We start from the raw sequence: 25,788 nt of genomic DNA, 5'->3' as shown, positions 1-25,788 counted from the left end.
CCAACCAAATCCTACCTGCTTATCTTGACCTTTACAAGTCCAGTAGTATATACTTTTTATTCAATATGTTCACTAAGCAGTGATTATGTTAAAAAAAGCAGAATACTGGGAACTGCAGGAGTTTCCGAGGACTAAAGCAGTAATAATAAAATTATAAAATAACCAAGTGGGGACATCCCCCGCGGTCCAGAGGCTAAGACTCTGCACTTGCAAGGCAGGGGGCCCAGGTTCCATCCTTGGTCAGGGAACTAGATCCCACGTGCCACAACTAAGAGTTCACGTACCACAACTAAAAAATCCTGCATGCTGTAACTAAGACCCGGTGCAACTAAATAAATAAATACTTTTAAATAAAATAGAATAATTAAATAGATATATAATCTAAAAATTTAATAGAATGTGCTAAGTATCATAAAAGAAGTTATCAATAAAGCACTAAGGCAATGTAAAAGACTGTCGTACGGGGACATAGGGAGGGTTTTAAAAGTTTTCTACAACCTTCTAAACAACTGTAAGTTCTGGTTTGTCCTTCCCATCTCTTATTTTAGAAACATGTTATTCTCATTCTGAAACAGGGATTTTCAAAAATTCAAATGAGGGTGACTCATAATTTTCTTTTGCCATGAAAGAATTAGTGGGCCAAAACTATGAAGTCTACTTAGATAACTGTAACATACCAATGTTAATTTGTTGATTTTGATAATTATACTGTGATTATATAAGAGGATGTCCTTGGAAATACACCATGTAATATTTAGAGGTTTTTAAAAGGGCCTATGTCTGCAACTTACTCTTAAATTTAAGAAAAAATGTCTACATGTAAAACATATACATTTTATTTCTTATTCTGTAAAATACATATACAAAGAGAAAAGGATAAGGTAAATTAAAAATATTAATGTTTGGAGAATCCAGGTAGAGGGTATATGGAAATTCTTTGTACCACTCTTGCAGCTTTTCTGTAAATCCGAAATCATGTCAGTAGAAAAGGTTTCAATGGTGGGAGAGCTCACCAATTACTGGTTGTGCTTTAGGAGCGCAGTGTGGGCAGTGGGCTGTTCATTTGCTAATTCAGTTTTTAGGAATCCTGTGGGACTGCTATGCACAGCTATACAATTTAAATTTGAGCAATTATACTCTGGGGAAAAAAGCAACCTGTTTTAACACAGAAGCTGAAGTACTGGTGTTACAAAAGTAAGTTATTCCTGTGGGGAGCATGTGTGTGCATGCAAAGCCTTAGATTAAGTAGGAAAAGAGATACAGTAGATGCCTGGCACTTACAGATTGAATAGTCTTAGTTTCAATGCTATCTAAAGCAACCTCAGCACTTAGAACAATATATTGTTTGTAACAGGCACTAAGAAAATATTTCCTTAAAGAATGAATTGATGTTATTCAGTCGCTGAGTTCTGTCTGACTCTTTTGCGACCCCATGGACTGTAGCCTGCCAGGATCCTCTGTCCAGAAGGTTTTCCAAATAAGAATACTGGAGGCAGGTTGCCACTTCCTTCTCCAGGGGATCTTCCTGGAACAGGGATTAAACCTGCATCTCTTGCATTGGCAGTCAGATTCTTTACCACTGAGCCACCAGGGAAGCAAAGAATGAATGTGCTGTGCTGTGCTGTGCTTAGTCACTCAGTCATGTCTGACTCTTTGCAGTCTCATGGATTAGAGCCTGCCCGGCTCCTCTATCCATTCGGATTCTCCAGGCAAGAATGCTAGAGTGAGTTGCCATGCCCTTCTCCAGGAGATATTCCCAACCCAGAGATCGAACCCAGGTCTCCTGTATTGCAGGCAGATTCCTTACCATCTGAGCCACCAGGGAAGCCCAAAGAATGAATACCAGGCAATAATTTGTAATATTGCTAATGCATAATTTAAAATAGCAAGTGGGCAGGACTGAATCTCTTAGCCAGTGATTGTTTAACATCTGGTTACAACTTGGCTTTGGGTTTTATGACCTCAGAATACATATGAGATAATAAGCTAAGGAGGTATTCAGGAATTGAGAATTACATGAATGAAAATATTACTCTTTCCTATTTAGAACTGTGCTATCTTTTTCTCCTTTATTGTACACGTGGCAAATACTCACTGCGAAAACACTCAAAAAAATAAAGAAAATAATAAAAGTCACCAATAATCCGACTACATGCTTAAGATTTTGGTGTAAATCGTTCAGAATTCTTCCTATGTATATATTTCAAAAACATTTTTCCAAACCAAAATGGGATTGTGCTTTACATACTATTTTGTGACCTGCTCTTTTAACTCAGTGCTGTGTCATGGACATCTTTCCATGTCAATATGAACCTATATTATCTTAAGGACTTCATATTTGCCATTATATGCGTGTCTTATAATTATTTTATCCAAGGTGCTGCTGCTGCTAAGTCACTTCAGTCGTGTCCGACTCTGTGTGACCCCAGAGACAGCAGCCCACCAGGCTCCCCCGTCCCTGGGATTCTCCAGGCAAGAACATGGAGTGGGTTGCCATTTCCTTCTCCAATGCATGAAAGTGAAAAGTGAAAGTGAAGTCGCTCAGTCGTCTCCGACTCTTAGCGACCCCATAGACTGCAGCCCACCAGGCTCCTCCGTCCATGGGATTTTCCAGGCAAGAGTACTGGAGTGGGGTGCCATTGCCTTCTCCGAACCAAGGTAGCAGCCCCTTATTGATAACTTCTGGAGTTGTCTCCAATTATTCATTATCATAAATACTGAAATAAGCCCTTCTGTTTATCATATGTACATACAAACATGTATACATATAGAAACACATATATACATACCTATATGTATTTGCCGGGTTACCTAATTATATCCTCAAGATAAATGCCTGGAGTGCAAGTGCTGGGTTAGAGGGTATATCCATTCTAAAGACAAATACATATTTCCAAACAATCTTCTCAGAAAGATTCTAACTAGATTTTCAGAAACAGGAAGTCTCCATTTACACTTGATCCTTTTTATCATGTTTTAATTTACAGTGTATGGTAATAGGAAAGTTTGACATTCCCCGCACACCATGTTTTTACTTCTCATTTTGTGAATTATATATTCCTGTCTTTAGACTATTTTTTTAAACTGGGTGTTACTCCTTTTTCTTATTAATTGCTGAGAGCTCTTTACAGACAAGGTAGTTTTGCTATTCAAAACTATAAAATGACTACCAAGAGCAATTCTTTTTCTAGAAAAGCATTTATCATTTGTTTGGATACCTAGAAGAAAAATCAGAACTCTATATTATAAGAAATGAAACTGTTAAAACTTTCACACTCAGTAACTGCTACTCTAATAAAAAGCAGACTCCTTTTGTATACCTGTGGCGGATTCATTTTGATATTTGGCAAAACTAATACAATTATGTAAAGTTTAAAAAATAAAATAAAATTAAAAAAAAATAAAGAGGATAAAAAAATAAATAAATAAATAAAGTATTTTCTGGGAAAAACAAAAAAAGCAGACTCCTTTCTGAAATTTCTAAAAAACAAAAACATTTAAATTGCTGGTTTAAACAGGGTATAGTGCCTGCTATAAACCAACGAAACAGAATATAATGATTTGTTTCATCACAGCAAAATAATCTCTCATACTGTCTGGCGTACCAAGAAGCAGGAGATCTTACCTCTACGTGGCCACTACTGGCACAGAGAAAGCAAACTACCCTGGGTGTTATAGGGACAGAGGTCAAGATTCCTAAGCCTCCCATCTCCCACACATTTTCTGCTTCACAATCCTCCTGTGGAGAGAGAGAAAGATCATTTACAAGAGCCATATGACACAACACTACATGGAAAATAAGGACGAAAAGCAGAAAAAGAGAGAGACACCAAAACGTCAAGAATACTTCATTTCAATGAGTTCAAAACTGCTGCTTTGAAACTTTTAAATCTCAAACACAATCTCTTAAAAGGATCACCTGTTAACCACAATGCAAAAATGTACTGGGACTAGATTTCCCTTAGAGTTTGGCTTATTCAAGTGATCATCATGGTTTGATAATTTCTATGTGAAACAATCACTTCCTCAGACACGGTTCTCATCAAAATGCACTTTAGAGCTCAAGATGGGCAGGGCTGTCTCCATGCCTCTGCCCTCTAGTCAGTTCACAGACTGACCTGGTAACAAGTGACCAGAGCTCTTACACACTTGAACCCATCTATTAATGGCAGGTCTTCACCCACCCACACTGCCCCCGGCAAGGACCTAGAGGAGTGGGAGGGAGGCTCAAGAGGGAAGGGATATATGAATACACACAGCTGATTCACACTGTTGCACAGCAGAAACTAACACACCATTGTAAGGCAATTGTGTGTGTGTGTGTGTTAGTCACTCAGTTGTATCCGACTCTTTGTGACCCCATGTATTGTAGCCCACCAGGCTCCTCTGTCCATGGGATTTCCCAGGCAATAATACTGGAGTGGGTTGCCATTTCCTTCTCCAGGTAACATCATTTTCCTGATTTAAAGTCCACAACACTTGGACTTGCCCTGGTGGCAGGGTAGTTAAGCATGTGCCTGCCAATGAAGGGGACATGGGTTCAATCTTTGGTCTGGGAAAATTCCACATGCCACAGAGCAATGAAGCCCACGCCCCACAGATATTGAAGCCTAGATACTCCAGGGCCCATAAGTCACAACTAATGAGCCCCTGTGCCACAAACACTGAGGCCTGTGCGCCTAGAGCCTGTGCTCCACAAGAGAAGCCACCACAGTGAGAGGCCCGTGTACCATAACTAGAGAGTAGCCCACTCTCCGCCAACTAGAGAATGCCTGCATGCAGCAATAAAGACAGCCAAAAGGACAAAAAATTAAAATAAGTGCATAAAGTCCATAGTACTCGATATACTCTGTGGTCACGGAACACTTTTACCTTAAAGTCCACTCTGATCCTGTGGACTCCATCTGCTGGAACTTTCTGCTTGGAGCTATTGCCATTGGAGAGAGTGCTGAGGATGTTCAAAGTGCCTGCATTTTCCTGCTTATTGACTGGAGGTGGTTTCTCCTGCAGGGACAGAAGATAGATAAAGAACAAATCCACATCCAGCTTGCCTTCACTCTCACAACAGATAACAACGCAAACAACAAACCGTACTACTAGTTCTGGAAAACATGCTTCCCATTTAAGTATCCTATAGAGACAGAGAAGCAATCTTCAGTTTCCCCCCCACCCCCACTGAGGCATTTTACTGGCACGTATGTATTATATCCCTGGAAAAAACATGCCAGGATTTTCACTCTCATGCATCTTCGTCTTGCTTCCTTGTGGTCCATGATGCCTGCTGAGGCTGTCAGTACAATGAAGCCACGCTGATGAGAAGGGAGCAGGTTATTCTGCCACTGTTCTAGATCTTTGGAGTTGCACACATCAAATCTGGAGCTGATCGCTCCACATCTGTGTAACCTGCCTATGAGATTCAAGACAATTTTCCCAGCTCTGTGATCATCAGTGATTTCAAATTTGCAGCAGAACCACGCTTCATCATCACAGTTAGAAACAGACAATGACTCTGGAGCACGACTTAATAAGAGCTTGGCATTTGCCTCTCTTTTCAGCGCTGCTCCAAAGCGTTGGCCTAGATGTGCATGCACACCATTATGGGGGCACAGAAAGAATCAGAAGATTCTTAAAGACCTGTCTCCACATAATAAAATAAAAATAGTGGACACAGAGAATGGTGATTGTTATAGACAAATACTGCTAAAGGAGGTTGAGGGGGGGAAAAATTGTACTAAGCAGCCTGTAATGTACACATAAGCATGTGGGGTTACGAAGAAAGGGAAAACAACCAGGGGGAGAAAAGGGAGCTAAAGCTTAAACCTGAAGTATGCTAATTTTAAGAAACTCCACTGCCATCTACATAGAAGCAAAAATGCAGTATCACTCAATCCTGTAATTGTTCAGGACTGGGCCACCTTCCAGAACAGAACCCATGCTTGAGAAATAGCAGAGAAAACAAATCTCTCCTCACCTTTTCTTTTGGCTTTTGTTTTACAGGAATACTTGGGCGAGGAGCCACTTTTTTCTGCTTGCTTTGCTCTGGACCTAAAGGATTCAAAATAAATTGCAGTCAGATGCCACTCAACAGTTAATGTTAAATAGCAATGATGACTCTAGGACTGATGGCCCTGTGAGGAAGGGGGCATTAGAAAAAACAAAAAACTACTTAAACTCTAGGCTTTAAATGGGAAATTAACACAGTATCCCCAACTTAACTGGTTTTCGCTTCTATTTTTTATTATCATTTAACAGTTAGAAGAGAGCTAATTTTCCTGTACCGAAGACTTAAAAACAGACACTTCAGGTTTCCAGATGCTGTTTAAGACTCCAGTGTCCTGTGTTGGTTGCTCCATCTGCCGTCCTCACTCACCTGACTCTGGAGGTGGAGGTGGCTTTTTCTTGGGCTCACTGGGAGTGGTCTTGGGAACTTCTTTTCTCGGTGGTGCTGTGCTGGGGGGTTGTGGGGGGATGGCTGGTGCCGGCTGGGAGACCTGCTTGCTGGACTTCCTGGAAGCGGGCGTGGCCACGTGCTTGGCCTCAGGTCCTGGGGTGGCGGTGTTCCCTTCCTCACTCTTGTCCTCCACGGATTTGCGGGGAGGAGGGTCACTGTTGCTTTTCTTAGGGGCAGGATCCTCTCTTGCCGATGGGGTAGATTTCTGACTGGAGTCCACCGAGTTCTTCACAGCGCTGCTCTCTTTGCTCTCCTTCTTTTCACTGGTCTTAGATTTCTTCTCTTTCTTTTTCACAGCTGGAGGGGGGTGCAGAAAGCAAGATTTTTTACACGAGAAAATTTATTGCAAATATAAGTAAAAGGACTTCCCTGGCAGTCCAGTGGATAAGACTGCACTACCAATGCAGGAGGCTTGGGTTTGATCCCTAAGATTCCACATGCCACAACTAAGCCCACACGCTGCGACCAGAGAAGTCCTCATGATACGGGCGCTAGAATTCTCTAGCTCAAGTGCCACAAAGAAGGCCCAGCATTATTTAAATAAATAATGATGATAAAAATAAATAAAATATAAGTATAGGAATGTAAAAATCTTAGTCTGAGTTTCCTACAGCTAACATTGACCCTGAAAGGCTCAAGAAAGTTAATGCCAAGTTGGCAAGTCAAATCGGTATACTTTTAGTACTTTAAGGAAATGAAACATAATGTAATTTTATATGATTTTTAAAAAATTTTTATTAAGGAAATTTTCAAACATATTCCAAGGAATAGTAAAATGAACATTCATGTACCTATCACCCAGCTTCAACAACCACCCTGGGAAAGAGCAGTTCTTGAAAAGAATCTCGTGTTCTCTTTACACTAGGTATACACAACTACATGACATTAAAGCAGGAAGCATTTTGGAAACAATCTTTTTATAACACTACCTTTTGCTTGCTTCTGAAGGTAGGCTTTGGAAGGCATCCATTGTAGATTCTGACATTTTCGCATCCTAGAATAACAAGGAATACCATAAGCAAACTTCATTTAGGAGAAGCAACTGAAACAAGTGTTCAGTTGAGGGCAAGAATCAGTTAAACTTTATCCAGGGTCATTCTGGGAGTTGAAAAAAGGACTGCTCATTATTTAGATTAAATCCAAGTCTCTGAATCCTTTGATCAGCAATTTAACCCACCTCGAAAATTTAAAGGAGAAATTATCAATTTATTTTTGAAATGGGACTCAAATATCTTGCTTCCCAGTACTGACTAGCACCACATAAAACGATCAGTCATTATTTCTTGTAGTCAAATTAGTTCTGCTTTCTTATGAGATTAATATTCATAGTAATCTGAATGTAAAATGGACTGAAACTACCCAACAAATCCTTTGTCTACCACTATAATGCTACAGGGTCTGTCTTAGGGCTTGGATATATATAATTCAGTCCTCAACTTAATGAAACTCAATTTGAAATCTAAAATTAAACTGAATCCACTGCAATGCCTATTTTAATGCAAGTTTATCTTGCTATCATGCACCTTTTTTGTTGATCTGTGAACTGTCTCACTTCTTTCCACTAAGGGGACCAAGACAAGATTCTTGCTCAGGGCCAGACTACACCAAAGCCCAGAACTACCTAGTTTGTCCTAGAAACTGTCTCACCTTAAGTAAATAATGCAGCATTTTTCCCAAGTATATTTTATATAAATCATTTATGTTATTCATTCATTCAGCAAATATTTATGGATAATATCTATTCCTGGTGCCAGGCACCTGATGAGACATTCAGACACCAAAATTTCTGTTTATGCAACCCTCTGGATCCATTTTAAACAAATTATCCCAGAGAGTATAAAGTGCTTTTACAACTGACTAAAAAAAGAGGGAAAAGGTAGAGTAATCAAAACCTCCAGAAAATTCCCTGGCAGTCCAGTGGTTAGGACTTCCACTCTCACTGCCATGGCCCGGGTTCAGTTCCTGGTCAGGGAACGAAGTTTCTGCAAGCTGTGTGCAGGGTGGGAGAGGCTTCCACAGGCATGAAAACATTCTGAGAGTTAGACAGCAGAGAGACTGATGTCACCAATATTTCCTGAATGCCAAAAAGGTAATTTCAGCTGACCTAACAAATACTATGCCTAAATTTGTCAGCATTTAAGTAGTAACCCATCAGAACTGCTCGGATAAATGGTAGCTCTAGGCGCATGTGGCTAAGTTTAAAATTAAATGAAAATTTTAAGTGTCGTTCCTCAGTCACACCAAACACGTTTTAGGTGCTAACCAGCCATGTGGCTAAGGGCTACCTGATTGACCTGAACAAATATAGAGGGTTCCCAGCACTGCCCCCAAGGTTTTCTTATTTAAGCGCGACCCAAACCTAGCACAGCACAAAGTCCAACTGTGCAACTCATTGTGCAACTCGAAGAGACTCAGCACAAGCACACCGGGTGTTGGGACGCGTTTTCTCTGCGACAGGCCAGGACAGCAGCCAAGGCCAGCCCCCCGGGGGGACGTGCACTCACTTGCAGCACTGCTTCTTTATGTTGCGGCCACCAAACTTGGGCTTATCCAAGCAGTTAGTGCAAACACCACAGTCCTCAGGCACCTGGCAGCCGGGACACTGCCCGCACCGCCTGGATCGCCGTCCCTTCTTCACCGGAGGTTCCTGAGGCGCCTTGTTTCTGGTGACAGGCTTAATTGGTTTGATGGGTGGAGCAAGAGGTTCAGCATCTTCTGAGCCAGCGATCGATGACTTGTCTGTTAAAGGAATGCGTCATCAGCTCTGAGGGAGTATCTGGTTCCTTCCCATGAGCAGAGGGGAGATTCTCACAACCTACTGATGTCAGTATACACATTCAAACCTTCTTTTAACTGGAACACCAGAAATGAAATTCACTATAATAGTCATATGCAGAACTCAGAGCCTGTTTTAAGTAATTACTTAAAAGTTTCTAAATGCCTACAACTTGCAGCTTGACAACAGCAGAAATCCAAACACTGAAAACAAAATACAGTGTGACCAAAAGTCAAGAATATGAACTGAAGGCTTCTGAAGACTCTAACCTCTAAATTTCATTTTAGCAGTCACCCAGAGTTTAGGTACGATATAAAACCATGAAAATATGTCTTAGGACCTCCAACCACAGAGAGCATAACTGACCACGGGCCCCAGCTGCGGCACTCTGAAATCCAGGGGTACAGAGGCCACACTCACCACAAGGGCTGCTCTCAGTCTGTGATGAGTATGGCAGTGACACTAAGGTAGGCCCTGCTCCGAGGGGACATGAGACTTCCTGACAGTCCGTGTTCTCCCTGACAGCCTTGCTGAGCTGTCTCCAACTGCACGGCCTCCAGGAAGATTCTGCCAGGCCTTCCTTTCCACTCTCCTTTACTAGGGTCAGACCTACAGAGTAGGCTGACAGCTCCCCCAAGCTTTCCCAACTCCCTTCCCGTATTTCAGGCATTTCCTCTAATAAGATCTTTACCTGGTCAATCCTCCCGTTGACATCTGGTTCCTGGGGGGCCCAGCCTAATATACAATGCTGTGCAGAGCCCACTACGTACCCGCAGGATGATCAGCACACAAACCCAAGGTCATCCCCAACCTACCATCATTTCCCATGGAAGACAAAATCTTTTCTCGTTCTTCCCATGGTAAGGCACTCAGGGTGGGCATGTCATCAGGAAACACAGCTCGTTTTCGGCCAAGGGCAACAGCAGCTCTTCTGCAGACATGTTTAATCCGGGGTCCTCGCACAGAGGTCTCCGAGGAGTCACTTTCTTGACCCTGAGAGGGAGGCAAGCCCAGAACAAACAATAACAACCATCTGTGTTGAAAACAAAATTGAATGAAGCCAAGGTATAGTTGATTAACTTATTATAGTCTAGAGTCAACACATACAACTCTAGTTATCCCCAGCTGATATGCCATATCAATACATAGAAATCACCTACTTCTAAAATTGGCAGAAAAGGATTCTAATAAAAAAACAGAAATCAACTAAGCTTCTATTCCCAATTATACTACTTTAAAATTCCCCTCAAAAAAATTCAAGCTGCCAGTCTGTATTATCAAGGAGTTCAGTCTCGTTTAAATAGAGCGTATCAAACAACAGACTGTTTCTCTGATCAGCAGAGAAGTAGGGGGAAATAACTTACAAATGGAGGCATAAAAGGCCACAGCTCCAAACAGAAATGTCTCACATTTTAGGGAGCTGCAGCTCCTATCACTAGGAGGTTAACCAAAAACATCCAAAATGGTGTCAGAAGTCTCATCATATTCCTGCTAGACCTCCCAAATGGTAGAATTACTAAATGTAAGTGTGCCACTACACTGAATTATATTAGAGCCTAAGTTTGTGGTCATTTTAACCTTGATGTGTCAATATAAGCATGCAACTACTACATGACCATTTTAAAAAACAATCTAAAGATTGGCAGGTTTTCTCATAAAAGGCCAGTGTCTAGCTCATTTTGTAAAAAAATAAAAAAGTGCTGCTCTTTACAAAGATCTGTTTGTCATCATCTTAACTAACTGAATTGTACAGCTTTTCTGTACCACAACTTGAGGCTAAGTGTTTCTCATATGAATTCTCCAAACACCTGTTACCTACTGTTCTAGTCACTCACTACTCAGGGGAAAAGATTCCCCCCCTCCATGTTTTCTATAGCAAACAACAGTAAAACAATTAGACTGCAAAAATGTACCTTCAAAATTAAGTGAGATTCCATCACACCAAAACCATTAAGTACAAACAACTTGGCATTCGATGTAATATGGCCCCATGCACCTCTGGGTCTTAGTTCATCACTTGCCTTCATGAAGCAGTCCAGCTATTCCCTGCTCTTCCCATATATTTTATACTTTTCTGTCTCTATCTACACTGTTCTTCCTCTTTAAATTTTCCTCTATCATTTTCTACCTATCAAAATCCTATCTGTTCTTAAAGGACCACTGCAAATGCCACCATCTTTTCCTGATTCCCATAATTGGATGTTAACTGAAACAGCCTCAAACCTGCTCCTAGAAGCGGCTCGAGAAACTGTTGATTTTAACAGGCAAGATGGAAAAGAGTACCTGTGCTTTGGGCTGGTCAGTTTGTTTAAGACTCTTACTCTTCTCAATCTTGCAGAGCTGGGCTTTGGCCTTTTTTAGGAGGCTGGCAACCCTCTTGTCAGTCATTGGAAGCTTGTCTGCCTGAGCCAACATGGAGCCTATGGAGGAAGTGGAATGTTTAACAGTGCTAGATGAAGGAGTGGAAAGGCAGAGGGTTTTCTCCTTCTCCAGGGATGGGGTAGTTGGGCCGAGGTCCAAGTTGCTTTTTTCCAGATTTCCTCTCCCTTTCTTTATAAGTATTTTGGTTTTGACAGCTGTCGTATCCCCAAGAGTCACAGAAGCAATATCAGTCCCAGAATCGAGTGATGAAGACTTCTTCCGCCCGGTTGCTTTTTTGGCAGAAGATGAAGTGGCCACATCTTCACCAACAGCCTTCTCTTTGGAAACTCTACCCATAGGATACAAAGCCGAGCTACTCTGAATTTCTGATCCCTTTTTCCTTTTCTCTTTCTTGGACTCCCGCTTATTCTCCTTTTCTCTCTCCCGGTCTCTCTCTCTACTCTTGTCCTTCTCCACGCTCTTGTCAGCATCTCGCTCTTTGGACAGCTCCTCGGGGGCCTTGTCTTTATTTCTCCCTCGTTCAGTCTGGGAGCCTGGGGTGAACCAAGGGAAGAGAGGAGTGGGACTACTGGATGAAAATGGCTCTGCTGGAGCACTAGTCTGCTTCCTTGGTCTCTGGTTTTTCTCTGCAGATTCCCCAGACTGAGTCAGGGAATGAGAAGGAAAAGTAAAAGTTGGGTTTAAGGCACTAGTGGCAAGAGGACCAACAGAAATGCTTAACGAGGAGGAGACAGAAGACGGTGGGGTGAGAGGTGACAGCTCAGAAGTGCTAAGCCTTCCACTTCTTGTCCTCATAGAGTGAGAAGGAGATCTTGGTTCGGATCGAATAGGGCTAAACACCTTTCTTTTCCTTTTCCTGTTAGATACTCCTGAAGAAGATGTGCCAGCAGAAGTTCGATTACTAGGCAAGGTTACAGACTCAAATATCCTAGAGTGAGCCTCACTCGGAGTAAACCTCGGCGCTCTCAGAAGCGGGCTCCTTTTATGCATATCGAACCTTGTTCCAGAATGGAGAGGTGAAAACAATCGGGCTGAAGCAGCAGGACCAGACGTAGAAAACCCGGACGCGAAGCCGACATCCTCAGGAGTGAGTGGAGGGGGGCGGAAATTATCAAAGATTGGTTTGCGAATAAGACCTTCTTTGGCATACTTTGCTGAGGAAAAGTACTGTGGCTCTGACCTAGAGTGCTTTAGAGAAGTCCACCTAAACGTCGGTTCCCGCAAAATAGATTTTCGCTTCCCTTGCATGGGAGCGGCGGAAGTAGGCAAAAATGGTGATGCTAAGGGGATGGTTGGAGGCATGAGCCAAGGTGTGTGGTCAGAGATACTGGAGGCTGGCTGCAGTGGGGGCGGTGGTGTCAGCAGGGGTGGAGGGGGCGAGGAAGAGGTCTGCTGCTGGGGGGCACTTTGCAGAGTGGATAATTTTTTCGTGGTTCTGGATCCGAAACTTCTCTCCGACACCGAATACCTTCTGCTTCTCCGGTCACTGCTGTCATCTTCTGGGGACTGGGAAATAGGCAGTGGCGTATGGACTTCGGGGGTATCGCTCCGCTCTTCAGGAAGGACCTGAATCTCCTCAGAGGCCTGAGAATCCGTGGAGGTATCAACACTGGGGCTACTGGATCGGGAGGAGTCTGAAGACATTTGAGAGGAGTGCTGAGATGCTGCACTTGATTTTTCAGAAGATCCACAGGATGTGGCACTGAATCTACTGTTCGGTGTAGACTCCAGTCGGGCAATTTTAATTGGAGGGTCATAATCTTCATCCTCTATGAACCGCCGAGGGGTTTTGATGATCCGCGAGGAGATGGCACTGACAACAGGCATAATGAACTGTCGGATGTTTTTGACCTGTGTCTTCACCTTTCTTCCTTGCAGCTGAGCTGCTTCTTTCTCGATCTTCTTTTGAGCCCCCTTTTTCGCCCTCTGCAAGAGCTGCTTAGCAATTGTTGCATCTGTCCTTTTAGAAGAAGGAATAATCCTAACCGGCTTAATCCTTCGAGGGCTTTGTCTGACTACTGTCTTATCTTCTTTTGTGAGTGGAGGTGTTCCTTCCTTGTCTTTCCGGACCTTCTGGGGCTTTTCCAGTTCAGAGTTAATGAGGAGACCTGAAGGGGTCTTTATCCTTTCTGTTGATGGAGGCCGTCCTCGCCGGCGTACAATCTGTACCCCCTTCCTTCCTATTTGAAGCTTCCCTGTCTTAAACTTGGACTTGAGAGGAGAGAGTTTACCTGCTCTTAATTTTTTAATCTTTGTGGCTTGCTGAAATGTAGCGGAAGGCGTGCGCTTCATTTTCTTCAGGCTATCTTCTTTGTTTCCCTTTGGTAACTCGGAAATGTCCTTTCCGTGTGTTATTTTGAGTTTTACTCCAGGGAAGGTGGGAGGTCTTCCTCTCTTCTTTTCTATACTTTTAGAATCTCTCTTCTTGATCTTATCTCCAGATTTGGTCTCTGATTTATTTAGAGGGGAGAACACAGATGGGTCTGAGAGGAGAGCTGAATTTCGGTCAGAGCCACTTCTAGGTCTCCCGCGAGGTTTTCGAGGACTAGTTTTAACTGTGTATAGAAATTAAACAATGAAGAGCATATATTTAGCTTTGCAGTTTAGGTCTTAACTAAACTGAAGATAATTTAGCAAAAGTCATTCTGTACTGAACTCTATCTGGGTTTAATCAGTCAATAAAACATCTTTATTGTGCTTAGTTTCTTTTCACCAAAAACCAGCCTTAAATAAATCAAGTAAATAACATTCTACCTAAAAGAACCCTTAACTCCTTTTTTGATAGAAAAACTAAGATAATCAAAGAGGTTTTCAACTGAGCAGTTAATATACAAAACTAATTTTCCCACATCTTTAGGTGAACAAGGCTTTTTTTCTGAATTTAAAAAAAAAAATCTGTTTTAAAAAAACTGTATGACCTTTTCCATATTCTAGTCATCAAGAGTAACATTTGAGAACACATTTATAGTAAAGTCATCCCATTTTTTTCAACTCAGAATTTTGGCTTTAATAAATATGAACAAGGTGCTCTCCAATCAATAATATACCAACTTCCATAGGCTACAATAATACACCACACCAATTTCTACAGGCTGCTCAGCTATATTTTCAATCTGCTTTGCCAAATTAAGTTAAGAAAGTTTCACTGAAAAGAAAAATATTCATTCATGAGACATCAGAAAAAGATCATTGAACTCAGTGGCAGGTGAACTAATCAGTGAAATGGCATGAGATATCCGTTAATCTACTCCCCTACCTATAGGTTCTTGAACCAGTCTTAAATTACAAAAAAGATTTAACTATAATTGATGTCAAGAGCAAACTGACTATTTAAATCAGATTTCTTCTATTCTAAATAAAAGGAATCTGCCAACTTTTAATCAACTCAATTTGCTACGTATTAAGAGTCTTCAGAAAACCAAAGTTTTCTAAAATTCTTTTCCTTTGGGTGGGAGGGGGTGTTGCTGAGGGGTCTCAGTTTCCTGACCAGGAACCGAACTCTGGTCACAGCAATGAAAGCCCAGAATCCTAACCACTAGGCCACCAGGGAACTCCCTAAAATTCTTTGTATTGTCTGTACTTTCTAAATGTATAAATAAGAGTTGCCTCGTCTGTCACATCTCTTCTCTCATGACTTTTCAATGTTTTATATGACTCAACATTCTTCTGAGGTTAAAACTTCCCCTAACAGGCACCAGAAGAGATTTATGCCATTATGATGAACATTTTAGACTATGGAACCGGCTTCCTAACAGAACAGAAATCGACAAAGGTCTGATTGTTGAGCTTTCTAAATATAAATGCTTTCCTCAGCAATTAACTTGAGACTTCTCTTAACAGATTAAGGATTCACATATCTGTTCTTAGTATATACTAATTACAACAAATTACAACAAAATGGACTGGGGGACAGCAGAAAAACTATGCTTCATTTCTTTAAAATAATAATGTATATAGATGGGTTTTTTAAATTTAAAAAAAAAAAAGACTATTCAAGATACACTGACAGCCAAGGGAAAAAAAACAAGAGGAAACCATCAAGGGTTGTGAATCAACAAATTAAACTCTACCCAGATGTACATCACAAGATTCCTTATAATCTTGGTAAATCTGAATGTGGCCACTCACAGGCCTTTATTAATTCTGAAAACCTCTTCAATCCATCTTTTACAAGAAACTTTTGGTGGACAAGTAGGAAAATGCACAACAGAGAAAAGTCCAACTCTGCTGCTAATTTCCTTAATCCTCAATATACTCAAAGAACTCATAAGTCAGAAGTAACTGCTCAGCGTGTCTTTTCCTGGCCTCATTTTGTTATCTGTAAGTGAAGGGTTAGACTAGACAATCTCTAAAATCACCTTCTGATATGAAGTTTTAAGATTTTATCACACCTTAAAAAAAAAAGATTTTATCACATCTTAAAAGAGAAAACTGCTACTCTCTAAATGGCACAGGTACAGGAATACTAATGGTTAAGTCCTTCCAGCTAGAATAGCAATACTATCACCACTTGGGAAAGGAAAAATTGTTAACGTACTGTTTGAGTTAGATTACTATATAGTACATGATGACTCTTGAATGAAATGCAAATGATAACAATCACAAACGTCAATGACAAGAACCAAAAGCACAGCTAACATCATATTTAACTAGCCTGTCTACCCACATAAACTCAAAGACAACCATACAAGAAGTCAGAATGGCAGCACAAATGGGGAATTTTTTTTCATCATAAGATCTATCTCCCTCTCTTATACAGAACAGAATTCTGCAAGCCATTAGATGTTATTTCCACTGAGGATCATCTCGCAGGAAACTGCTGTTAAGTCTAGAATTTCAACTCATTCTAGATATTTTCTTGGTGAGAACAATGGCAAATATTGTTAATAAATGGAAACACCCATGTCATTTTTATTTTCTTTAACATAGTTTTTCAAGGATCAGGTAAAACAGTTTCATAGAGTGCCAATATTTTGTTTTTAGTTCTTTGACAAAAGTAGACCAAATTTCATCTGTTTAAAACAACGGTCAAATTATCTGTACAATTCAAAATGCATAAATCTGAGGATGCTATCATTAGTAGGTAACCTTCATTTTTGCCTACCAAGTTTTATAAGTATTCGAGAGAAACCTAGCCCCATGCCACAGGTGGTTCCCATAGAGAAGCATAATTAAAGATAAACCACAAGTGACCTAACAGAGAGGAGCCCCATAAAGAGTGCTAGTTCATAAAGCCACTTCCTACTTAGTGTGAGGGAAAGGGAGCAATTTCTCCAAAAGAAATCTAAGACCACCTTTTACATGCAGAGAAGGCAAGGGGAAGTCACAGTCTCTTAACAAACAAAACTTCAAGGTGTCATGTGTTTAAAGGGTCATACCTGAAGGAGACCTTGTGGGACTTCGTACTCTGACTTCTTCATCTGAGCCAAAACCTAAGAACTGCTCATCCTACAACAAAGGAAAATTATTTTAAAATCAGGGAAAAAAAAAAACAACAACAACCCATAAATCTGAACATATCCCAAAGGAATGCCCAGAGGAGACACACATGAATTTGGAAAATTTAGCCTCTATATATCAAACATCATCATTCCTATAGATATTTTATTATAAAATAACTTAATACTGAAATAAATAAACCCAGCCATATGGCTTCAATACAGACATACAGGAGCTGTGTAATAACTGAACATTGATAAGTCACCTTTGGTGCACAGTACACAGGGGACAGTCCTAAATTTCAACCTATAGATACAGCCCAAAACAATTAAAGGATGACTGTAACTCAAGTAAGCAAATCAGTACAATGGCAGAAATACACAGCCCCAATAAAAAATATTTTCAACAAGTAAAGCTTACAGACACATAAGGAACAACCTACAGTACCATAATCTCTTGTCTACTAAATACTAAGAGACTGAAATTGCCAAAATCGTCAGTTCCTTAACTCAGGAATTGACATTTAGATGTGATTTCTATACATTTGAGATCCAAAGATTCTCAACATGCATTTTATGGCATTATTTTTAAATGCCCTGTGATAAGAGACTTAATGGTGGGCAGCAGCATTTGTGAAAGGATGGTGAATTGACCACATAAAGGGTGAAATGCATCCAAGGATAGCTGAAGAAAGAAAGCACTTTAATTTCAGTTGTACTTAGAGAAGGCAAAAGGCAAAAACTTTTCTTTCCCTCCAACTTTTAACCTACTTAAAAAAAATACTAAGGATTTAACCAATTTTGAACAAATTCTCAAGAAACACGGTCCATTTAAACAACTTGATTAATAGACATTCACCAATTCAGAGACTAAGAGTTCTTTCTAGAAAGAGACGAGAAAGATAATTTCAGATGCTAGAAACAAAATCCACATAAAAGAACAAATTAAGGAATTAAAGACAGATTTTCTGGTACCTCCAACTGATACTGATAATCCCCAAATTAAATTCGAACAGTTAAAGCCCCCCCACTTTGAGAGGGGACCAGTTCGACTCTTGTTTGTGGATGCATGGCACCACTGAAGAGAGGGAAGGGTTAGTCTGAGGTCTCAATGTCTTTATTTATTGCAGTGTTACAAGGAATAAATGAAATAATTTATGGAAATTACGTAATTTATGTAAAATCACTCAGAAAACTATAATGTGGCATCCACATTATAGTTATTATTACTGATGTGATTTTAGAAACTGAAGCTCCAGAAGGCCAGATGACTTACCCAAGACCATACAGTTAGTTACAAAGAACTTTGTACCATAATGGCCACAATCTAAAACTAGAAAATATTTGGAGGAATCCAATAAATTATCTATACTACAAAATTCGATAAATTTTTTCAGCTACTATTAAAGTAACATGAAGCCCATTTTCAAATCCTTAAAGTTTCTGATTTAATTCATTCTTTTCCGGCATTATCCTTATGGAACAACCTGGTAGTCTATGCATTTCACAAAGACATCTGGGGATTTCCTAACACTTACCAGGGGACTACACTGCTAAATGCATAAATTCTATGCTCTGAGAGTGTTGCAACAAGAGAGTTCTACCAACTATACACACACTAACCAACAGGCAAAGTAACCAAAGTAGAAATAACGAAAGATGATTAATCTTTAAAAGAAACATGAGATTCACATAGCTATGTTCTATATTTTAAACTTTCACAATATGTAACTGTACAACCCTAATTCAATCTACTCCAAAACAGAGTACTACAGAGCTGTCAAGCAGTCATTAAACTAACTGCCAATGTTTAAAGTTTCCAAGTACTTCCCAAAATGACAGAAAGCATTAACTCTTTCTCTGTGGCCTTGTAGTTGGAATAAGAAAAGACTGACTTTCCTTCTATCCAAGAACTTTCTTTTCACTTGAAATATATTGACAGGTTGACTTCTTGAAGCACACTTAAAAACATAAGCACCCATTGTTTAAACAATCCAGACAGTTTAGTCAAAAACAAAAGCCATCATTGTTATGTTAAAGAGCTCTGGTCCACTAACTGTGAAATTCCAATTCCATATACAAGTCCCCCAAGCTGAGAAAGCATTGGGAGAAAAAATCCTGCAAAAAGGTGCTACAAGTGAAGTTCTTTCTGCCTCTCCAATCTCTCCCATAACCCACTTTAAACTCTTCAGTTCCTGGAAGATGCAGTAAACAAGGTAACAGTGCTGGCTTTCCAGGGAATCAGACTTGCCTAGAAATCAAAAGACTAAGTCCAAATGTCTACAAAAAGATAACTAAGAGGAGCTGCAATTAAATCCATGGTGGCTCAGATGATAAAGAATCTGCCTGCAACGCGGGAGAGACCAGGGTTCAATCCCTGGGTCGGGAAGATCCCCTAGAGAAGGGAAAGGCAACTGACTTCAGTATTTTGCCTTGGAGAATTCCACGGTACAGAGAAGCCTGTAGGGTGACAGTCCATGGTGGCGGGGGGCGGGGGGGGGGGTTGCGGCCAAAGAGCTGTACACAATGAGTGACTAACACTTTCACTTTCTTTCACTCGGCACTACGGCATCATAAGCCTGGAGAGCCCTGAAAAGAGGAAACGGGAGACACCAGGCTACACGGGACCAAGTATTTCTGGAAACTGGGCCCAAACAGCCAGCTACACTTTTCACTCTGGCTTTCTCTGATGAGCACAGCATTCCAAGACAAAGTACAGGCAAGAGGCAACAAACCTATTCCTTCTGGATAATGATGTCCTTGGAGAATAGATCATCAAAATTGTTATCCTTTCCTTACCACCAAAGATAGAAAAATACCCTTGCCAAGCTAAGCCCTTAAATCATATTTAGCTTCCAGAGATTAGGAATGCAATGAAGCTAATGTCATTTCCTAAGTGAAAGTTAATTCTAAAATAATAAGCGTGTAGAATTTATTACCCCCACCCTTATCTCTAGGGGTTATTTGAGAACTTCCAAACATATCTTTAACAGCAAATTCTACATTACCCATAAATATCCTAACATTTGAGGATTTTTATTTTATGTTAATGGCAGGATTTTAATCCTTTAATGGCTCTTATATTTGTGATGAAGCGATAAAGAATATTTTCCACAGGAGAACCTAAGTAAACCCAAAATAAGTATTACAGACAATAATGTTTACATATAAAATGTAATGATGAAGACATTTTAGAAAAATACATGAAGTTCTATATTTCAAGGAATTATGTACTACTAGGACAATTTTGCAAACAAAGCACTATTTCTTTTACTTGTCCATTCATTCAAAAACCATTTATACACTATCTATTCCTGATGCAAAGAGGAGTAAGACATGATGACTCTGCTCCCAAGAAGTATCTAAGGGAGATAGGCAGGTGCCCAATCTCAGTCTTCCTTTCAAAATCCTTTCAAATGTTGGTGAAGGATAAATTACTAGTAATTCATACTCTGGAATTAAAAAACTGGCTTAAATCTTAGAATAGTTCATTCTTCCTCTTGTATTAGTATTAGGTTCATGGAGAAACATTCAACACATTTCAAAATTCTTCTGAAGGATGGCAATGTCTATCTCCATGCCTCAGTGTTGTTCTAGGCACCACTCCAGCATTAGAAATCGGAGAGAGTTTAAGTAATCGAGACCTAAATCATCTGCGGTGATTAGATGTGACACAGTTCCTAGGAATACCAGTGATATCTGATCTAACTTGCAACTGATAGAGGCTGATGTGTTTTTCCTCTCTACTCCCAACTAAAATGCCTAGATTTTATCTCCTTCCCTAAATTCCTCCTGATTTACCTTAGAGCAGAAATCACTCACCTGGAGTTTTCCCATCTCCCAATTTTATGTTGAGATTATTTTGAATACTACTCTAATAAACAAGCTTGGGCACATCTGGCCTTCAGTTAATAAGGTTTTGGGTGCCTGTTCATTGCTCCTTTCTTTTCTTGTGAGATTCCTCAGCACTCCAGAGCACTGAACTAGGTGGCAGGTAACTTAGCACCCTTCTGTCTCCAAAATGTTTACTCTTTTGGGTTTAAAAATACCAAATTTCTTCAACTACAAAGGTTTTACTGATGGATCAACTCACAAATAACATCCATAACCACAGACTGTATCAAAAGCACCCTGACACCTAACTGTTTGAAATTCCTTGTTTTGAAGGCTTATAATTTTTGATATCATCATATGTGGTTCCATCATATGAGGAGGCCACAGAACTAAGAAAATTACTAAGAACTAAAGAAGATGAAGATACATCAAGGAGGCATACAGTGCATCTCAGTAGCTCTAGTTAAAGAGTAACACTTCTCCTTCGGGAATTTATCCCCGTTAGTTATCACTTCTTCTGCCACATTTCTCTGTGTGTCACCGGCTACAATTCCCTGGTGGTCCAGTGGTTAGGACTTGGCACTTTCACTGCCGAGGGCCCAGGTTCAATCCCTCGTCCAGGAAGATCCCACATCCGAGGGGCAACTAACCCTGCATACCACAACTATTGAGTCCCTGAGCCGTAGAGCCCATGCTCTGCAACAAGAGAAACCACAGAAATGAGAAGCCTGTGCGCACCGAGGAAGAGGAGCCCCAGCTCGCCACAACTGGAGAAAACCTGTTCGTGGCAACAAGACCCAATGCAGCCAAAAATAAAATAAAGAAACAAGTAAACCTTGGGGGGAAAAAAAAAAGAATACACAGGGAGATTGACCTCAGGCTGGTGGTGGTAGTTTAGTTGCTAAGTCATGTCTGACTCTTGCGACCCCATGGACTGTAGTCTACCAGGCTCCTCTATCCATGGGATTCTAGGCTAGTAGGAGAGATTAAACCAATTCACTCACCCATTCATTCATTAAAATATATATATAAGCCCGTTTCTGGGTTAAGGGATGAATATAGAGATAAAAGACAGTTTCTGCCTTCAAGGATCTGCTAGTCTGTGACAAACAGATCTTTCAATCAATGGAATAAGTAGCCAATATTGTATAATAACTAGGAATGGAGTAGTATAACCCTTAAAAATTATGAATCATTATATTGTACACCTGTAACTTAGTACTATACAGCAACTATACTCTAATTTTTTAAATGTTAAAAATAAATGAAAGATTTTTAAAACTTAATGGAATGCAGTGTGTTTCCTGCCATGCCAGAGGTACACATGCCAGAGGAATGAATATGAAAGCACAGCAGAAAGGTGACTCACTCAGTCAAGGAGAAGAGCCAGGAAAACCACTGCAGAAAGGATGAAAAGCTTACTCCAACTTCTGAAGGATAATAAATTAGGGTTGAAGGGAGATACTGCAGGCAGAGAGAGTAACACATACAAAGGACAGAGGTACAAAAGAGCATGGCATGGAGTGAAATTACACACAGTTCAGCAGAGCTGAGGCCCTCGCCGATGTGGGAAAGAGGCATAAGATGTTGAAGGGCAAAAAGGCCGAGGCAAATCATGAAAGGTCTTAAATGCCTTTATGAGTTTGAAGTCTCTCTTCAAGGAAGTACAGGCCTCATCCTGACGGCTCCAGCTCATCAGTAACATTTTCGGGCAGGAGAGAAGCATGATTAGATTTATATTTTCAAAAGATCACTATGACAGCAGTGGGGAAGCAGAGATTACCTTTAAAGCCAGAGGCAGTAAGAACAGTTATAAAATGACTGCAGTGGCACTGGGGATTGAGGAGAAGCACAGATTACATAGACGGCTAGGAGGCAAAACGAACATGGCTTTAATATGAAGGGTTATCTGCAAAGACGTGCAAGTTTATGGTGATATTTGTAAGACTGGGACTAAAGAAAGAAGTTTCTATGAGGAGGAAGGGAAATCACTTTAGACAACTGAATGTGAAATGTCTGTCCAAGTTGTTAGATAGAACCATCTGGAGGAAATGCATCTGATTCAGTGAATTTATGAATGTTGAAACTGTACATATAAATGCAGTCACCTAGGGAGAGAATACAGAGAGAAAAGGGGGACCCATGGCGAGTTCCCAGGGAATACCCACTCTTCACCTACAGGGGAAAGGGAATCTTAGGGAAGAGAAAGAGATGGAATAGCCAAGGAGAACAATCTTGTATCTAAGTAAGTAACAGTCAAGAGAAGAACACACATCAAGGATGGCAGAGCAGGGGAAGGACTGAAACGTGTACAGAGGTTATCAAAATTGGGAGGTCACCTACGACCTTTCTGAGGTCCAGGGCAGTGTTAGAGGTAGGAGGAGCCCAAGTGCAGCGGGTGGAGGTGTGACTGGAAAGTGACTACAGCAGAAATGAGTATAGACCACTCTTTTGAAAAAAACTCAATTACACAGGAAAGGAGAGAATGGACACAACGCAGGGACGCGCCTGCGAGGATGACTTTTTGAGCTGTTGTGTTCATTTGCTTAAGGAAGACACAGTAGTCAGGGAGAGGCTGAAATTTCTCAACAGCAAATCAGCAATAGATGGAAAAGGGATGCGAAGGCGGGGTGGACTCTGAGAGGAAATGAAGACAAAGTGCAGTGGAGGGGAGTTCTCTCCCATCAGTAAAGAGGCTAAGCGTGCAATGAGCAGTGGACAAGTTGACAAGCAAGAGAAAGCTTAGAGATTTCTCTGAAATCACAGGCAAAACTTGTTTACATGGGCATCTGGCAGACGGAGAGACACAAATTTCTTCAGATTCTCAAAGAGGCTCTCAATCCACAAAAGTTTTTTAGCTTGCTGCTCTGAAGGAAATAAATCATGGAACAAGGCTGACTTAGAATAAATGGGATGGGGTAGTGGAGAGAAATAGGAAATAAGATGCAAAGACTTATAAAAACTGATTTGGTTAGAAAGGGGTAGCCACAGCAGGGCCAAGATCAAAGATAAATGAACTATCAGAACCTTGTTAATTCTAGAATGGTATGGTCAAAATTCAGCCACTAAAGAGTAGGAGCTACTTTTGAGTCTCAAATGTAGAAAAAGTATAACTCTGAAATTTGTCTCTTCTTGATAGTCTATTTAAATTTATACATATGAAATTAGAGTAGGAAAGAGACTGAATAAAGGGAGACCAGATAGCTGGCAGTCTACAGTTAATATTCAAATGTGATTGGTATTCAGTCATTCCAGCAAGTATTATATTGTCAATAAACACTGTTTGAGATGCTAAAGATACACAGGTGAAGAACTGACAAAATTTCTGACCCATGAGAAAATAAATATATAACAAGAAAAGGAGGGCACTCAAGATTGATGAGGGGTTACTGTGGAAGTTATTTTCACTCGGACGGTCAGGAAATGTTTTTCTAAAGTGACAGTTTTCCAAAAACTGGCAAACTGTTGGCCACAGTCCAAATCTAGCCTGCCCCCTGGTGTGTTCAGTCCATGAACTAAGAATGCTTTTTAAACATTTTTTATATAGTTTAAAAAAAAAGAAAGCCTTCCTCAGTGATCAATGCAAAGAAATAGAGGAAAACGATAGAATGGGAAAGACTAAAGATCTATTCAAGAAAATTAGAGATACCAAGGGAACATTTCATGCAAAGATGGGCACAATAAAGGACAGAAATGGTATGGACCTAACAGAAGCAGAAGATACTAAGAAGAGGTGGCAAGAATACACAGAAGAACTGTACAAAAAAGATCTTCACGACCCAGATAATCACAATGGTGTGATCACTCACCTAGAGCCAGACATCCTGGAATGTGAAGTCAAGTGGGCCTTAGGAAGCATCACTATGAACAAAGCTAGTAGAGGTGATGGAATTCCAGTTGAGCCATTTCAAGTCCTAAAAGATGATGCTGTCAAAGTGCTGCACTCTATATGCCAGCAAATTTGGAAAACTCAGCAGTGGCCATAGGACTGGACTGAAAGTTCAGTTTTCATTCCAATCCCAAAGAAAGGCAATGCCAAAGAATGCTCAAACTACCGCACAATTGCATTCATCTCACATGCTAGCAAAGTAACACTCAAAATTCTCCAAGCAAGGCTTCAACAGTAATGTGAACTGTGAACTTCCAGATGTTCAAGCTGGATTGAAAAAAGACAGGAACCAGAGATCAAATTGCCAACATCCGCTGAATCATCGAAAAAGCAAGAGAGTCCCAAAAAACATCTACTTCTGCTTTATTAATTATGCCACAGCCTTTGACTGTGTGCATCACAACAAACTGTGGGAAATTCTTCAAGAGATGGGAATACCAGACCACCTGACCTGCCTTCTGAGAAATCTATACTTGGGTCAAGAAGCAACAGCTAGAACTGGACATGGAACAACAGACTGACTCCAAATCAGGAAAGGAGTACATCAAGGCTGTATATTGTTACCATGCTTATTTAACTTATATGCAGAGTACATCATGAGAAACGCTGGGCTGGAAGAAGCACAAGCTGGAATCAAGATTGCCGGGAGAAATATCAATAACCTCAGATATGTAGATGACACCACCCTTATGGCAGAAAGCGATGAACTAAAGAGCCTCTTGATGAAAGCAAAAGAGGAGAGTGAAAAAGTTGGCTTAAAACTTGACATTAAGAAAACTAAGATCATGGCATCTGGTCCCATCACTTCATGGCAAATAGATGGGAAACAGTGGAAACAGTGTCAGACTTTATTTTCTTGGGCTCCAGAATCACTGCAGATGGTGACTGCAGCCATGAAATTAAAAGACGCTTGCTACTTGGAAGAAAAGTTATGACCAACCTAGACAGCTTATTAAAAAGCAGAGACATTACTTTGCCAACAAAGGCCCATCTAGTCAAAGCTATGGTTTTTCCAGTA

The 25,788-nt window shown here is 40.5% G+C and overlaps 1 protein-coding gene across 1 annotated transcript in view; it reads right to left on the bottom strand.

The window, feature by feature from the left end:
* KMT2A (lysine (K)-specific methyltransferase 2A) overlaps positions 1–25,788 on the bottom strand; it is a gene marked incomplete at its 5' end in the record, with an annotated part of 77,783 nt that overhangs the window by 35,353 nt on the left and 16,642 nt on the right. The window contains 9 exons of the mRNA XM_010830646.1: positions 3,626–3,739; positions 4,873–5,004; positions 5,972–6,045; positions 6,371–6,748; positions 7,381–7,445; positions 8,956–9,190; positions 10,043–10,220; positions 11,511–14,164; positions 16,988–17,057. Of these exons, the coding sequence (XP_010828948.1) occupies positions 3,626–3,739; positions 4,873–5,004; positions 5,972–6,045; positions 6,371–6,748; positions 7,381–7,445; positions 8,956–9,190; positions 10,043–10,220; positions 11,511–14,164; positions 16,988–17,057 (3,900 nt within the window). The remainder of the gene's footprint in view (positions 1–3,625; positions 3,740–4,872; positions 5,005–5,971; positions 6,046–6,370; positions 6,749–7,380; positions 7,446–8,955; positions 9,191–10,042; positions 10,221–11,510; positions 14,165–16,987; positions 17,058–25,788) is intronic.

Source organism: Bison bison, unplaced genomic scaffold (genome assembly GCF_000754665.1).
Source record: "Bison bison bison isolate TAMUID 2011002044 unplaced genomic scaffold, Bison_UMD1.0 scf7180017864518, whole genome shotgun sequence".
In the NCBI taxonomy this organism is placed as follows: domain Eukaryota; kingdom Metazoa; phylum Chordata; class Mammalia; order Artiodactyla; family Bovidae; genus Bison; species Bison bison.
Note: the sequence above shows the minus strand (reverse complement) of the source record. Positions and strands in the feature narration are given on the sequence as shown.